General features: G+C 45.7%; 1 protein-coding gene across 1 annotated transcript in view; it reads right to left on the bottom strand.

Annotated features, from left to right (window-relative positions):
* ttc28 (tetratricopeptide repeat domain 28) overlaps positions 1-14,805 on the bottom strand; it is a 126,841-nt gene that overhangs the window by 28,043 nt on the left and 83,993 nt on the right. Inside the window, exons 6-8 of the mRNA XM_040157733.1 lie at positions 9,844-10,065; positions 6,721-6,909; positions 6,490-6,586 (exon numbers count right to left, since the gene is read on the bottom strand). Coding sequence (XP_040013667.1) covers positions 6,490-6,586; positions 6,721-6,909; positions 9,844-10,065 — 508 coding nt within the window. The remainder of the gene's footprint in view (positions 1-6,489; positions 6,587-6,720; positions 6,910-9,843; positions 10,066-14,805) is intronic.

Below are 14,805 nucleotides of genomic sequence, written 5' to 3'. Positions count from 1 at the left end.
ATAAAACCGCGCATGGTTCTGTTTTACGAAACTCAATCATTGTTAAAAAGGTCTGGTCTGGTTTCCACAACCACACTTACCAATATACTGACGTAGGCACAAAGCCGATCAGACGTTTGCCCACGAAAACATCTATCTGTCCCACCTGTGTTTGGACGGGGCCATGAAAAGAACGGTACAACTGGCCATTTATCGTATCCATACTTGCAGGAGTAACATTTTTCATCACACAAGGCAGCTTTAAAGCATCATCGGCTGTGGTATAACCGTCCCCATCAAACATCAGCTGGGTGATCGACGGTGTAGTTTATAGCACTCAAACCAAGGAATTTACAGAGCCCTTCACAATAAAGGCACAAATTAAAAAAGCATAAGCACAGATGTCGAATGTTAAACAACAAAAGCCGACTGAACAAAAGGGCAATAAAACCGGGTGTACAAAAGCGATGAATTGAAATTAAGTTTACAACTGCATCCTTAATTGGCCTATTACGGATGGATATGAACTGCAAAAAAAACGTCATTCACGCTCTGTATAACAACCCAAAACAATAATGAGGCATATTTTATTCTGTCTGCCTTTAATTTCTCCTTTCCACTTCAGAATATCACGCTCGAGAAAGTTGCGTGCACTTTTTCCCTGCACTGTACGATGTATAAATACCAATTTATGTCTGAGGAAGGGCGCACGCACGGCCTTTGTGCAGACACAGCTCATACATTTTGCTTCTGAAGACAGAGACTGAGTCAATAGCAGGAGTCTACTGGCATAAAATACTGAACCTTAGAGAAATTCGTGAAAAAAATGCAGTGATACCCAGCACACCGTGTTTTTGGGCTCACATAAGCCCCGTCTCCGGCAATATGTGAGGAGCGGGGTTACGTGAGGAAGAGGAGGGGGTTGTTGATAAGGAAAGGAAGACCTCGCTCATCTGGGTCTCACGCTAAGAGGATTACAGAGAGGCCTGCAGAGTTGGCTGGAGTGGCTGGTTACATTTACAACCCTCCTCCTAAACTCTGCCAACACAGGTTTTGAGCGTGAGCACGTACACACACACACACACACACACACACCCAGAATCTCCCACAAGGCAAAGCCCCCTCCTCTCCCAGGCGCAAAGGTGCCAGCACACTGTGGATGTTCTGCAGGACTGTGGGATTCCCCGACACGGAGGGGACACAGTGTGAAGCAGAGCAGAGCTGCGAGGATTAGAGGTGTGGAAAATGAGCTGAGATCTGATGACAGGGTATTTGGCTGAAACGGCATGGAGAGATTAGAGGAGGAGAAGGGGTGATCTCCGGTCCCCTTTCTCTACAGTGGGCTGGAAAAGGCTCCGTCAACGAAGTCGGGTGTGGCCAACACGTGGCTCGTGAGCTGGCCTGCCTGTCAGCGTTCCGTTGCCTTTCTCGTCTAAAGCTACATGCGTCAATATTTTTATATTAACAATGAGTTAGATGACTACGTGTAATGTGAAAGGGGTCTCTCATAAAGACCGAACCACAGAGAATTATCACCTGACTCTGGTTTTTAAGGCTCGAAACTTTACTGTTTCGGTTCACTCTCTCACCAGCGTCATTAGCAACAGTCATAAAAGCTCAGATAAACCCACCGCACGCTACCTGCTAGTTAGCGAGTAGCTAGAACATTTAGCTGCTACAGAGGCAGATATTTTTCTCAAGGTAGTTGGTGAAGGTCCAAAAAAAAAAAAAAGAGAGACTTACATTCACTGGGTGGCCAGAAGCCCGAGTCCCAATGAATGCTAATGTCGCTCCGCCCCCTGCTGGGTTTTTTAAACAGGCAACTGTTGCTCACAAAATGTTGCTCGTGCGTCGGCCGTAACAACTTTATGAGGTGATAGGCCAATGTTGTGTTTACGGCTTGTTCCATTGCCCCTAAGTGACCACAAAAAAACAAAACAAAAAATCAATGAATGAAACTTTCATCTTAAAAATGAATCAGTTACATCACATACGGTTTGTGAATCGCTGCTCTAATACGGTTTGAGAGCCAGTCTCCTGAGTGGGCGGAACAAAACCACACACCTGATTTGTCGCTGCATAACTTCCCGCAATGATTTTAGGGACTGGAATTACTTAGACATCACGGCATCAATAGGGAAGTGTAAAGCTGAGCGCAAACAGGAAGACGGGCGCGTAGTATTTCTAACAGGTCTTTCTGCCCGTCGAGCCGGACTGTGCCGTTGTATTTCAGGGGGTTCTGACTTCCAGCGCCATTTCGCTCCACTTCACATAGACCAGGGGTTCCCCAAAGGCAGTCAGCTCTGCAGACACAAGCTAAACGCGCTCCAGCAGCAAAACGGTTACGATTCATACCACATAACTGAAACGTCCGCGGTCCGATTCAGACCGGGGACCGTTGTCGCAGGCCACGTCCCACCCCCCCCGCGCCTTTTACCGAGTGCGAAGGTTGGGTGAGTTGCTCTGAGGGGCCACAACTGAATCCAAGCCCAATTTCAGAATGAGACCGAGAATGAAGACAAGAAACACCAGAAGTTCCACTGAGACGATTGGAGCTAAATGCAAGGTAAGAGCAACACTTGTGAAGCTGGCGTGGTGTCGTTACTTCTGACTGGAATTCGCAGTGAGAAGAGTCGTAATTAAGCTCTAAAGGCTACCATCACAAATCACCAAGGAGTTCCCCTGGGCAACACTAGACAATGTCCTAGATGGAGAGGGGAGGAGGGAGGACAGTAGAAGGGAGGACCTTAGAGCAGGAATCAAGGGGGGGGGCAACCGAGGAGAGGAGAGGAGGAAATAAGTGGGAAGGAAACAAGAGAAGAGGAGAGGAGGAAACATGGGAAGAAAGTAAGAAATGAGATGAGAGGAGAGGAGGAAAGAGAAGGGAAGGAAACAAGAGAAGAGACGAGAGGAGAGGAGGACACAAGGGAATAAAGGAAAGAAGATGAAGACAGGAGAGAGAAGAGAGGAGAGGAGGAAACAAGGAGAGAAGAGAGGAGAGGAGGAAACAAGGGAAGAAAGTAAGAAATGAGATGAGAGGAGAGGAGGAAAGAGAAGGGAAGGAAACAAGAGAAGAGACGAGAGGAGAGGAGGACACAAGGGAATAAAGGAAAGAAGATGAAGACAGGAGAGAGAAGAGAGGAGAGGTGAAGAGGAGGCAGGGGGGAGGTTGGAAAGGAAAGAGTAGAGAAGAAGAGGAACGAAGATAAGGAAACAAGTGTGGAGAAGAGAATGAAGCATTGTCAAGTCAGCATTCAGTCAGAGAAACGTAATCATCCATAAATGATGATCTAAATCATTGATCTGATCCACAGACTGCAGCTCGTCTGTCAGGAGAGTCAGCGACTTCAACAATAGCCTATTAGTCACACATCAAAGCATGTACTGCGAGCCGCTGTGTGTGTGTGTGTGTGTGTGTGTGTTTGCCTTTTGCTCATTCCAGATGACAAATGACACGACGTTTGGGCTGCGTGAACACAAGACTCAAATGTACTGAAACTGGCTCTGCGGCGACACAATCTGAGAGGGGGCGCGGGAGCAGCACGGTACAAGGAGGCCGTACATCCTCCACGGACGTGTTCATCTCCAAACTGTACCTGATGCTGAAGACGGGGTGTGTTTTGACTGACGGACTGGAGCGCTGCCCGCATTGAGCGGTGAGTTGTCCACTCAGCGGTGGAGTCAGGTTCACTGGCTCTCGGATATCCCTGCGGCTGCAGAAACCAAAACCGACCGAAAACCTTAATAAAACATGAGCGTCGAGTGGCCAGAGAGGCACCGCTGCGGTCGTGAGACGGGGGCCTGGAAAGGCAGGTAGGGTGACGGGAGAGCGGGGCCCTCACATGATCTGCGTTTTCGCAAGGCCGCTACTTCTGATACGAGCTCGGACACGCGGTATCTCGAACGTAACAAACGCGGAGTCCTCTGTCGGTGCGCTCGATGCTGCAGATCAATGTAGACCGAGCTGGTCGGGCCCAGGACAACAACCCAGTCAGTCGATTGAGCCCCGGTGGCGACGGCGGCGACAGAGCGGGTCAATGGTTAACCAGGGGGCGGCTCACGTGGCGGCAAAGGCGGCTGCAGGCCAAACGTGCTGGAGCTTTCTAGCCCACAAAAAAGTTAATATATTGTCAATGAGAGACTCTTGTTGCACTCACACGCAGCTTGTGGCGTCTCGTGGCGTTTTGTTTTGTTTTTTTTTCCACATTTCTGTATTATAGTGACTGTATCTGTGGTTATTTCAGTCGTCATTTATTGCATTTTTATTGAACCTTTCAAACAAAACAAAGTTCTGTCAGCACAGATCCTGGACTGAACGGGATGTGAACCAATAATTTAAAGCCAGTGTGCTGCAGACTCCCGAATCCTTTCTTCTTTTATTCAGCAGACCCACAGACCCTTTTTTGTGATGCTTTTCTCCGCCACGATGCATAGAAGAAGCAGCCTGCCACACTCCTCCTATTTGTTGTCATCTATAATATATATCCTCTGGGGTGACGGTGCGGCTTGATTACAGTCATGCTGCCATGCTGTCCTACCGGTGTCTTCTCCTTATCATTATAACTTTTCTTCCTATTCTTCTTTGAAACTCAGTTGTTGGCAAACAACTACAAAGGTGCAGAACTAGGTCCCATCCAGACTCCTCAACACCTGTAACTAGCTCCTGCTCATAATCCCACCCCCTCTCTCTGACAGACAGATTTCTTGCTTACACTTCAAGGTTCGCTGGTTAGGACCGGGTACAAATGTCGTGGCTGGGTAACATGTCGCACAATCCAGTTTAAATGACACATCTGGCAGGTCGAAGCCTGAGGGATCCGGCTTCAACCTACCGGACGAGAGGAATATTACTGACTGGGCTCTTCAGGTCTGCAGGCTTGTCACATCAAATTAATTATCAGCCTACTGAGTGCTAAGTTTTTGTTTTTTTCCCCACACATCAGCAGCTTATTGTGTCTGATCAAGCAGTTTGTCTCTACTTTTCCCAACTTGTAAAAATTCGGATGTTTCTTTTTTCCTGACATCGCGATTTGTGCTTTGTGATTTGTGTGACTAATTACCGGGGAAGCAAACGTACAGTGTGATCAATCACCTGCTGAGCGACACCAGACAAATCCCGATGCACCTCATCCCTTCATCCGTCAGGATTCCTGCCTCGGCCCCTGTTCATTTCGGCCCATCTGCCTGCCACTCTCCATCCGCCCACCAGGTGTTCCGCGGACTTTCCTCCCTGTCCCTGTCACCTGACTCCCCAGATCCGCCTGCTCACCCGTCACCTGCCCGTTCTCAAACACCTGAGCTTCCCCGCCCACTCACACACACCTGTTCTCAGCTTCCTCGTTATCCCGGCCGGTACCTAAACCAGCCATTTCCGCCAGATCCGCACCAGATCGTCCAGTTCTTAGTGCACTTGTGTCAAGCCACGCTGCCGGTTATCAGTTCCCGAGTCTCAGCCTGCCTTTGTGATCACCTCATCTTCTTATAAAGTCATGTCACTGCAGCCGCCTGCCTGCGTCCGGGTCCTCCTTCCTGTCGTCTTCACCAGCACTTGTGACATTCGTCAGTGTAGTTACGAGAATAATTTTTGAGAGACTGGCCCCCGGTAAAAAAACAAACCGGGCCGTCTGTACAAGCGGCTTCTTACGACCCGTAGTTACGTTTTGTTGTTAAGCGTCCTCTAGCGCCTGTCGTAATTATGACGGGAGCAGAGGAGGAAGTCAGGTGACGTAGGCTGAAGAGGGACAAAGTCTGCGTTAGGAGGCGGAGGTTTGGGTGGACGGATGGGACGCTCCTACTGGGGGGTATCGGAGGCTAAGGACAAATGACCTACAGGGTCGTTCAGGTTGGAGGACTCGTTGCCTTTTAACCAATCGCCTCGCTCATAATCATGGCCACAACATGCTGGAAAAGATCAACAGTGATTTTTGCCATCACAGCAACTCTCAGCAACAAAGTCAAGTCGATTCATTTGTATATCTTGTCCCCAGTCCAGCCCTGCGATTTGTCGCTACGCCACAAAACCTCTAGAACCACTAAACTGGTGAGGACACACAGATGGAATTGACTGTGCCACTTTCTGGTGTGACCAGGCCTTAATACTAATGTAGTGAACGGAATATTAATAACTCCAGCAAAAATAAATCAAAGAATGCGTTCAGTTAAATAAGTGCGATGAAATAAGTCCAAGCTCCACATCAAATACAGCTAAAGTTGCTATGCTACTGCATATCCCTACTTCCTCTACCATTCCATTTTGTACTCCTATAGATGTGAGAACGATCGTTGACAATTGCCAAAATGTCTTCGCTCCCATGGAATAAAACTCACACTGGTCCTCAAAAAGATAGCCATACAAGTACACACACACACACACACACACACACACACACACACACACACACACACACACACACACACACACACACACACACACACACACACAACACAGAGACCCACGCTCCACCTCCTTCCAACTAACCCCATTATCACTAACCCCTCAGTAAAACCTACCCAGGTTGGACGAGGCTCGGCCCTGTGCGGCCCTGTCCTGCAGCTCCTGACCAATTTCTAGCTGGTGTTGGTGGTACTGACGCGCCCTCTCCAGGTCCTGAGGATCACAGGAAGGATCAAGATTCATGTTTATTCATCACATTATAAACAACAGAGCAGGCAGAATGCCCGAATAACCCTGTGTAATTCAGTTAAACAGTTAATCGGGTCTTTAAATGGTTTCATACCAACCTGCATGCACCGGGCAGCGTGCCCCAGCCCAGCATATGCCCTCATCTCGATGGCTCTGTCGGCCTGCTCTTGTGCCAGCTCCAGTACCCTGGTATGGTATGATATGGCCTTGTCAAAGTCCCGTTGAGAGTGGTAGGCACTGCCCAGGTTGCTGTACGCCCGCGCTTCCTCGCGCCGGTTCTCCAAAGTCTGCCGAAGACACCGTCACAACCCCATTACCCAGAAATCCCCTTTGTGGCTGTATCGTGGCATGCGGCGCAATTTCCAGTAAGACTAGAAATTTTACAATTTCTGATAGTGACTGAGTGTCCCGGGTCCTCAGAGATCAGATATTACTGAAGCCAGTCTTACCTTAAAAATACGTACACCTACACCGGTAGGAATAACACATGACTTCCAATAAATCGAAAAGGACTCAAAGAAATTTCAAAACCAATTTCTTCACAGAGTTGATAAAAGAGGCTATGAATAAAATTATTGCTATAAATTAATCTGATGCTGAAAAAGAGTTATAAAAAAAAAGATCTGTACTCCCACAATTGGACTGAGTAACTACAAACAGAAAAGGGAACAGATTTTCTGTTTAGAAAAATAGAGATGGAGCCCACACATATCAAACAGATGGCAACATTTCCAGCTAAAGTGACCTAAACTGTCAAAACAAAAATCACTTTATAAACTTTCACCAGTCAGATGATTTTACTTGAGGGAACCTTTATTCTGGTTCAAATCTAATCGTCAACAGATGGTCGCTTTGTACGTTAAGAGAGACAGCTACAAAGAGTGAGATGATGTTGGCTGCAGTGTTGCTGGCTAGCTCGCAATACTGCACTTCATCCAAAAAAACAAATAAAAAACAGCAAAATGTGCACAGATTGTCTCTTGTTATGTTTGTTCATGTCACATTTGCATGAGGAGCTCCACCGTGATTTCAAAAAAACATTTACGGGCTCAACAACCAGTGTCCTAAATACACATGGTATATTCTTGGGGGAAATATGCAATAACTTTGTTATGAAAGACTCCATTCATCAAATGACAGATGGGCGAAAATACACACAACGGCCTTAGAAAAGCTCCAGACTGAAACATCCAGATATGTAACTGCTGCTGTAAAAAAAAAAAAAAAAATGCCCGTGAGAAAGAAGCAGCCCTCCTGTTTGAATTTATAATGGTCCAAAAGTCCAAATCCAAAGTCCGTTACTGGATGCACTGTAGCTGTAGCTTTACATTCGCTCTACCTGGGCCATGTCTTGCATTTTTAGCGTGTCTGTGAAACAACGTCCTCCCTCCGAACGCTGTACATTTCACATGGCAGCCTGAAAGATCAATCAATCAATCAATCAATCAATCAATCAATCAATCCAAACAACATGAAGACAATAAAACAGGCCTCTCTGCTTTACAAGACACCGTCACAGAAAGACACTGGGGGGGGGTTCAGCTTTGTTACTCTAATGTCATAACCACTGTGGAAACCGTCCAACTCACCTTGAATGTGTTACCCCCAGGTGAGGAATTACATACTTTCCTGTAGGTTAAGATATTAAGGTGATAAATTAAAGGATAAGGCTGGTGGCACAGGAGGTGCATTTACGACTTATTTGGCAAAAAGATCTAAACTGTAACACGGAGGAAGATGGAACATGGAAGGGCCACAGCAACTAATACAGGATGGTCCATCACGGATGTCGGAGGTAAACTGAATTATAATTAACATTATAAGGTCATTGACAGGTATTATTTTACACCAGTAGGACGTCATTAAATGGGCTCGATGCAGAACGACTAGTGTTGGAAATGTAACCTAGAGGCAGGCACCTTCTTCTACACTCCTTGTGGGAATGTTCTTTGGTTTTTCTCTCTGGAAAGAGATCACTGGAGAAGTGGGTGGATGGCCTGAAAAAAATCCTTACCAGAGTCTCCCCACCTTCCTCTACCGGGAGACAGATCAGAGCTACCACCTGGTTTAGCACTGACAGGCTTCATCACGGCAGCTTGAATTATTCTTTGCCTCTGGGAGAGTCAGACTTGACCAGAATGTACAGACTGGGGTTAATCTGATGACCGACAACGTCTCCTGACAAGATGGAAATAGGTGCCTATGACATGTAAGGGGAGGAAGACTGTTATCTTATTTCACACCCTTCAACATGGAAGATATTTGGGGAACAGGATCAAATGATGATGTGCTTTCTTATGTGACATTTTTGTGCTGATCTATATATTTTCTTTTATGTATCTTTATTTAACATGGTTGTATTGTTTATATTAAAGTTGTTGTTTTTTTTCATATGATTTTTGATTAATCCAAAATGTTAACTGGAATGACACTCAGTAGAGCGCATACCTCCGCCAAGGCCGAGTACTGACGAAAATGTCAAAAAAATGCCCTGTCTCGCAACGTTAAGGAAAGCGATTGAAAAAACTCCTGGACCTGCCCCTTTAACTGGATCCACGCCAAAATTTAAAGGGCTCTTCCCCGGCCCCCATCCCATCTCCCCACCAAGTCTGGTGCAAATCGGTTCAGTACTTTTTTGCGTAATCACGCTGACAAACAAACTAGCCAACAAACAAAACAGACACAGGTGAAAACATAACCTGCAATGCAGAGGTAATAAAAACTTAAACGACATTTAAAAAAAAAAAAAAAACTCACAAATAAGGTTTCATTTTCAAAAAAAGCTCAATAATTTCGTAAAACACCTGGTCACTGTAGTTTTTTGGCAAACTCTACTCGAACAGGAGAAGGAAATAGGGATGTGTCGGGGACTACTTTCTGTGGCGGATCAATTCACATTTGGTGATCTAGTGAGTATTTCCTGCAGCAGGATGGTGTGTGTGTGTGTGTGTGTGTGTGTGTGTGTGTGTGTGGGTTTGAGTCAAAATAAACGTGAATAAATAAACGTGGTGATGAAGGAACATGTCAGCCAGTGCAACAGAGTGGCTCACTGATGTGTTTTTAATAGTTTTAGGAAACAGCGGAGCTCTACGGCTCAGAGGAATCAGATAAATCAGGCTTTAGATACAAACGCAGCAGTTGTTAATATAGAACCTCACCGGACTTATCTTTAAAGCTTGACCTCATTGATTGGATTGCGGCAACATTATGCAGTACTGTACCTTTGCGATGTCCAGGTGCTGTTCGTGACACTGGACAGCGTTGGTGAAGTCCCCCAGCGCCGTGTACACGGCGCCCATGTTGCCCAGCTGGCGAGCCTCAGAGAGCTGGCACTGGGTTTGCCGCGCCAACAGGACGCACTGTTTGTGGCTCGCCAGTGCGTTGGGGTAGTCGCCGATGGCCGTGTACACATGGCCCAGACTGCTGAGAGCATCAGACGCAGCCTGAAATCACACAAATACACATCGTACGCTGGTTAGTATCCAGCAGAGAACGGCGCTTAGCCATCCACGTGCTTCCAGTAAACAAACGCACAACTATACAGACATACGCAGATGTAGGTGTGTAAATGTTATGGAAAATTGCCGTGTTATTAATGCACTAACCCTACTTTAAACCGCAGCTTCATTTCTAGAGACCTAGTTGCATTCATCTGGAACTGTGTAAGTCCAGTATTCACTGTCCTTTTAGGTCTGCCTCGGCCTCCACCAACTCCTGACGGAGGTATCTGGCTCTGTAGCTAGAGGCTCCACTATGTTCGCCAGTTAGTCTCAAGCTGTCTGCGGTGCGGGGCTGAGCAGGTAGTGTACAGCGGGTTTTATCAGGCTTTTTTTTTTTTTCTTCGTTTTCTTTTTTTGCTGGAAACAGCTGCCTGCTGCTGGCGACAAGGCTGCTGACAGCTGTAAGACTAAACAGTAAAGTCGCGGGATGTAAAACCACAACTGTGAGCCGAACGGCACTGCGCAGAGCCGAGGGGAACTGCAGAGATGGGTGATAATTCCATGTGGATTTGTCGATCGAGTTCACATTACACATGGTAATTTCAACCATTTGTCATGTACAAGTCTTCAATTGTGCAGCTGTGACCAGAACTACTGTATCAGCTTTTCCGTCATTTTGTTTGAAGTTCTTTTGAGTTTATTTGAGTGGAACTGAAAACAACAAAACCACTACATTCCTCTGTTTTACAAGGGGATTGAAACAATTGTGTTTTGTTGTCGTCAGAACCAGAGGACATTTGCAAAAAAGTTGAATTTTTCCTGACATCCTCCTGTCACACTGCTGCTATTGAGTCGTCACCAGGATGTTTTTTTTTGTTTTGGAGGCTCAGTTCACGGTGAGTCCTGTTTTTTTCCCCCTGTGGGTTCACATGTGCGAACGTGAAGAAAATTATACAGCTTCTTATTAAACACTTTACAGAGTAACTTAACACCTTCCGCTCTCACTGCCCGCTCTGGCCGAAAGTTTCCAGCCTCTTTCACCCCTGACCACAGCCGGCATCACCGATGGGCGTGGCCCGAAATGTGCTCTGTTGAACCCGTAACCACACCCCAGCGGCCATGCCACTGGGTCCCGGAGAACACCTGTACATATCACTGCAACCAGGCAAGAGGTTAGACCCACCGGAGGTCAGCAAAAACAGGATCTTCGGGGAATGTTAAAGTTACTCTTTAATGTCATCACCCTCTGTCACTGCACTTGCACTCACTGTAGCCCGGCTTCTCTGCTCCCCGAGTTATTTCACCGCACAGTTCTACAAACAAGGGCGTCATTTATTAGCGTTTTTGTCTGTTTCAGTTTTACTGCTTATATTAAGGACAACGCACAACCCGTTTAATGCACCAGACGTAGTGAAACGCTCATTTCCATCTGCAGTCCGTAGGTGGAGGCCCCCAGGTCGACGTGGTAAAAGATAACAGTCATGTTGTGGTGAATTCAGACATGTACGATGAAACATCATGACGATGATCGTTTCTTTAATATAAGATTAGTCCCATTCGCTTTCTAAAAACTGTCTGGAAATTGGAGAGTGTCGAGATTTTGCATGTAAAAGTTCAATTAATTTGTGTGAGGCTAACGGGGCGGGATTGGTTTATAACCAGAAGCGAATATGTCCCACCCAGCTCCTAAAAATGAAATGAATGAGGAGTGAAAACCAGTGAGACTGCATCTTAAACCTGCAAACACTGATTTTTTTGGCCACTTTGGGGCAGCGAAACAAATTGTGAACACAACATTGACATATCACATCACCTCTTAACTTCTTAACAGGATTTACAGAGCAGTGTTTGTGTCCACACGATGAATCTAAGTCCAGTATTCCCTCTCTTTTAGCTCTGGTTTTGGTCTCCACCAGCTCCTGAGGGAAACATCTGGCTCTTCAGCTGCTAAATGCTCCACTGTGTTCACCAACTGGTCTCTGACTGTGTCTGTCTGCTGTTTGCTGCTCAACAGGTAGTGGACAGTGGGTTTTTTTCTTTAGAGCTTTTTTTGCAAAAAAGACGCTATGGGAGCGGCGAGAGTGAACCGGAACAGTGAAGCTGTGGTCCAAACGGATAAACACTGATAAAGAAACTCGCTATAAAGCTCCGTAAGGCCGAGGGGAGCTGCAGATTCAGCTGATAATTCTCTGCTGGCTCATCACTATGAGTGATCACTCTCACATGGTCACATTGTTCCACATTGTCAATGAATTGTCAATTCATTCATTATTATTATAGAAATATCGCTTAAAGCCGCTTTAACAGTCGACAGGGGTTTCTCTTATTTTGACTATAGCAGCTGGACAGTAAAACGACACTGTTCAGGGAGAGAAAAAAAGGAGGGGGGACAAAAATAAGTAAAGTGAGGGGGGCATCGTTTCATCCCAAATGGAAATTGTACCCTTGGAAGACACACACATATTGGAGGCTACAGGGGTGAAAGCTAATCGTTCACATGCTATTAGACCCTGCGGTGAGAGTCTCACCCTCTGCCACCAGCACACCTGCTCTGAATCAGGTTCTCGCCATTCCGTTATTTCTGTGTTTCAGTTTGCGCATAAGCCTGAGCTTTTTTTTTTTTTTCCTGCTAATTACCGGCCTTCGTCACGATGACTGTCTTGACCTTAACTTCACACTGTTGTTGTTTTCACACGTGCATGTGCACGGAAACAGGGCCGTGAACCCACCCACACACACACACACACCAAACAAAACATACAGAATGTGTCAATTCCCTCCTGTCTCTTGTCTCACACTCTTGTCTGTTGCTCTGATTAGACAGCTAGAGGAAGGATAGTCGCTGCATTCCAGCTCTTGCCTTTGTAATTGGAAACCTGCCTACTCAATTCCTAACTAATCTGAAGGTTACTGGTATCGATCAGCGCTCTATCCGAGGAGTCATGGGAAATATGTGTGAGGTCTGAGGAACACTTTGTTTCAAATTAACCAGAAAAATGAAGACCAGAGCATCAGAGCCTGTATTGACATACAGTATCTCTCATTTATCACCGAGTGTGTGCGATTACAAACACAAACTGCTAAGACAAACCCTACTGAATTTTCCTCTTAACTCTAAATCCCAACAGGTCATATTTAAAAAGTGTTACACCATATTATTTTGCATTTGTAGACAATATTGTACAAGACATCATAGTGGATCATCTATGATATGTCAGAAAATAGTGAAGACGCCTGTTAAAATTTCCCGCAGACCAAGAATTTTTCAGTTTCTGTAGCTGCCCCAAACCAAAAGATATTGAGTTGACTATCACATATGATAAAGCAACCACACCCCTCCAATGTTTCGCATTTTTGCCTTAAAAAACCAGACTGAAACGATTCACCAGTTCTCAAAATAGTTGCATTAAATAATCAATGAATTAATGCGGCTCTACTTCAGTTAAATGGGTTTCTGGCAAATGCTGTCGCATCCGATCTTGGCAATTTTCTGGATTCTAATGAATGTATTTAATCGGAGGGATAAAGAGTTTCTATAGTGTATGTAATGATGTAACAAGCAAAATATCTCAAATAAAAAAAAAAAAAGGTTTCCCTGGCAGCTCTGATGCGGGGGCGTTCCCTGGCAAAGGAATAAGCACTACATTTTCTGATTAATTATGCGCATAAACATTATTAATCCTTGCAGAGATCTGTTGTAGGATGACGATGCTTCAGTTTAACATCATCAGTGAATGAACAGCATCCAGATAATGTCAGTGTACCATCTACTGTACACTGAGGCTACGGCGCCTCAAATCAAATGAGCAGCCGTGGGAAATCCCAGCGCCAGAAAATGGCGCTCGCCAGCACTGCGCGTCAAACAGTTTTTATAGGAATCGTTAGGAAAAAAGTGTCTTTTGAGGTAGCCGACTCATGGTATTGCATCCTTACCCGAGTCCCAAATATTTCCTCCATACACCATGGAGGAAATACACCATCGTGGTCCCCAGAGGATGAATCATGGCGACTTTGGTGATGCCTTGACTTTTCCTCTAGCGCCACCGGCAGGTCAGAGTTTTCACTTATCCTGTGAAATATCTCAACATCCATTGGATGGATATTGGATTTTCTTTTTTGTACAGACATTCATGTTCCCCTCAGGATGAATTGTAATAACTTTGGTGATCCTCTGACATTTCCTCTGGTCAAACGCAAAACTAATGACACTCCCATCAGCCTGAGTTGTACTTTGTGTTTTGTGTTGATTAGCAAATGTGAGCACGCCGACACCATACGGTGAGTTATCATTTAATTCGAAGCACCGCTGTGCTTAAGCATAACCTCAAAGAGCTTAGTCGTGCTTCTCCGGACTCGCTGGTACAGCACTTGCAAAGTTCTGTAATTCTGTTGTTAATTAATTCATTGTAAAGGTTCTAGAAAAAAAAGAAAACAATCTGCAAAAGTAACAGACTGGAACCATGAAGAAAGGTTCATGGTTTTAAAGACCAGTTAACGCCTGCGGTGTCCCAGCTTGTTACAGAAACATTCGGTCATCGTGATGGAGGGGAGTCTGAAAAAACACCTCCAACAGTCTGCATACACGGTGTTGTTTCCTTCGCAGGAAACGTGGCCCCAGTGATAATGACTGTAATCTGCTGAACACAGCTTAATGTCTAATCTGTGAACACACAGTGTGATGTAATTATCAATAAGCCCTGTCCTGTTGTATAGACTCTCCCTGAAAGAACGATCTCCTCCATG

This window comes from Xiphias gladius, chromosome 20 (assembly GCF_016859285.1).
Source record: "Xiphias gladius isolate SHS-SW01 ecotype Sanya breed wild chromosome 20, ASM1685928v1, whole genome shotgun sequence".
NCBI classification, from domain to species: domain Eukaryota; kingdom Metazoa; phylum Chordata; class Actinopteri; order Istiophoriformes; family Xiphiidae; genus Xiphias; species Xiphias gladius.
This window is presented reverse-complemented; position numbering and strand designations above follow the sequence as displayed.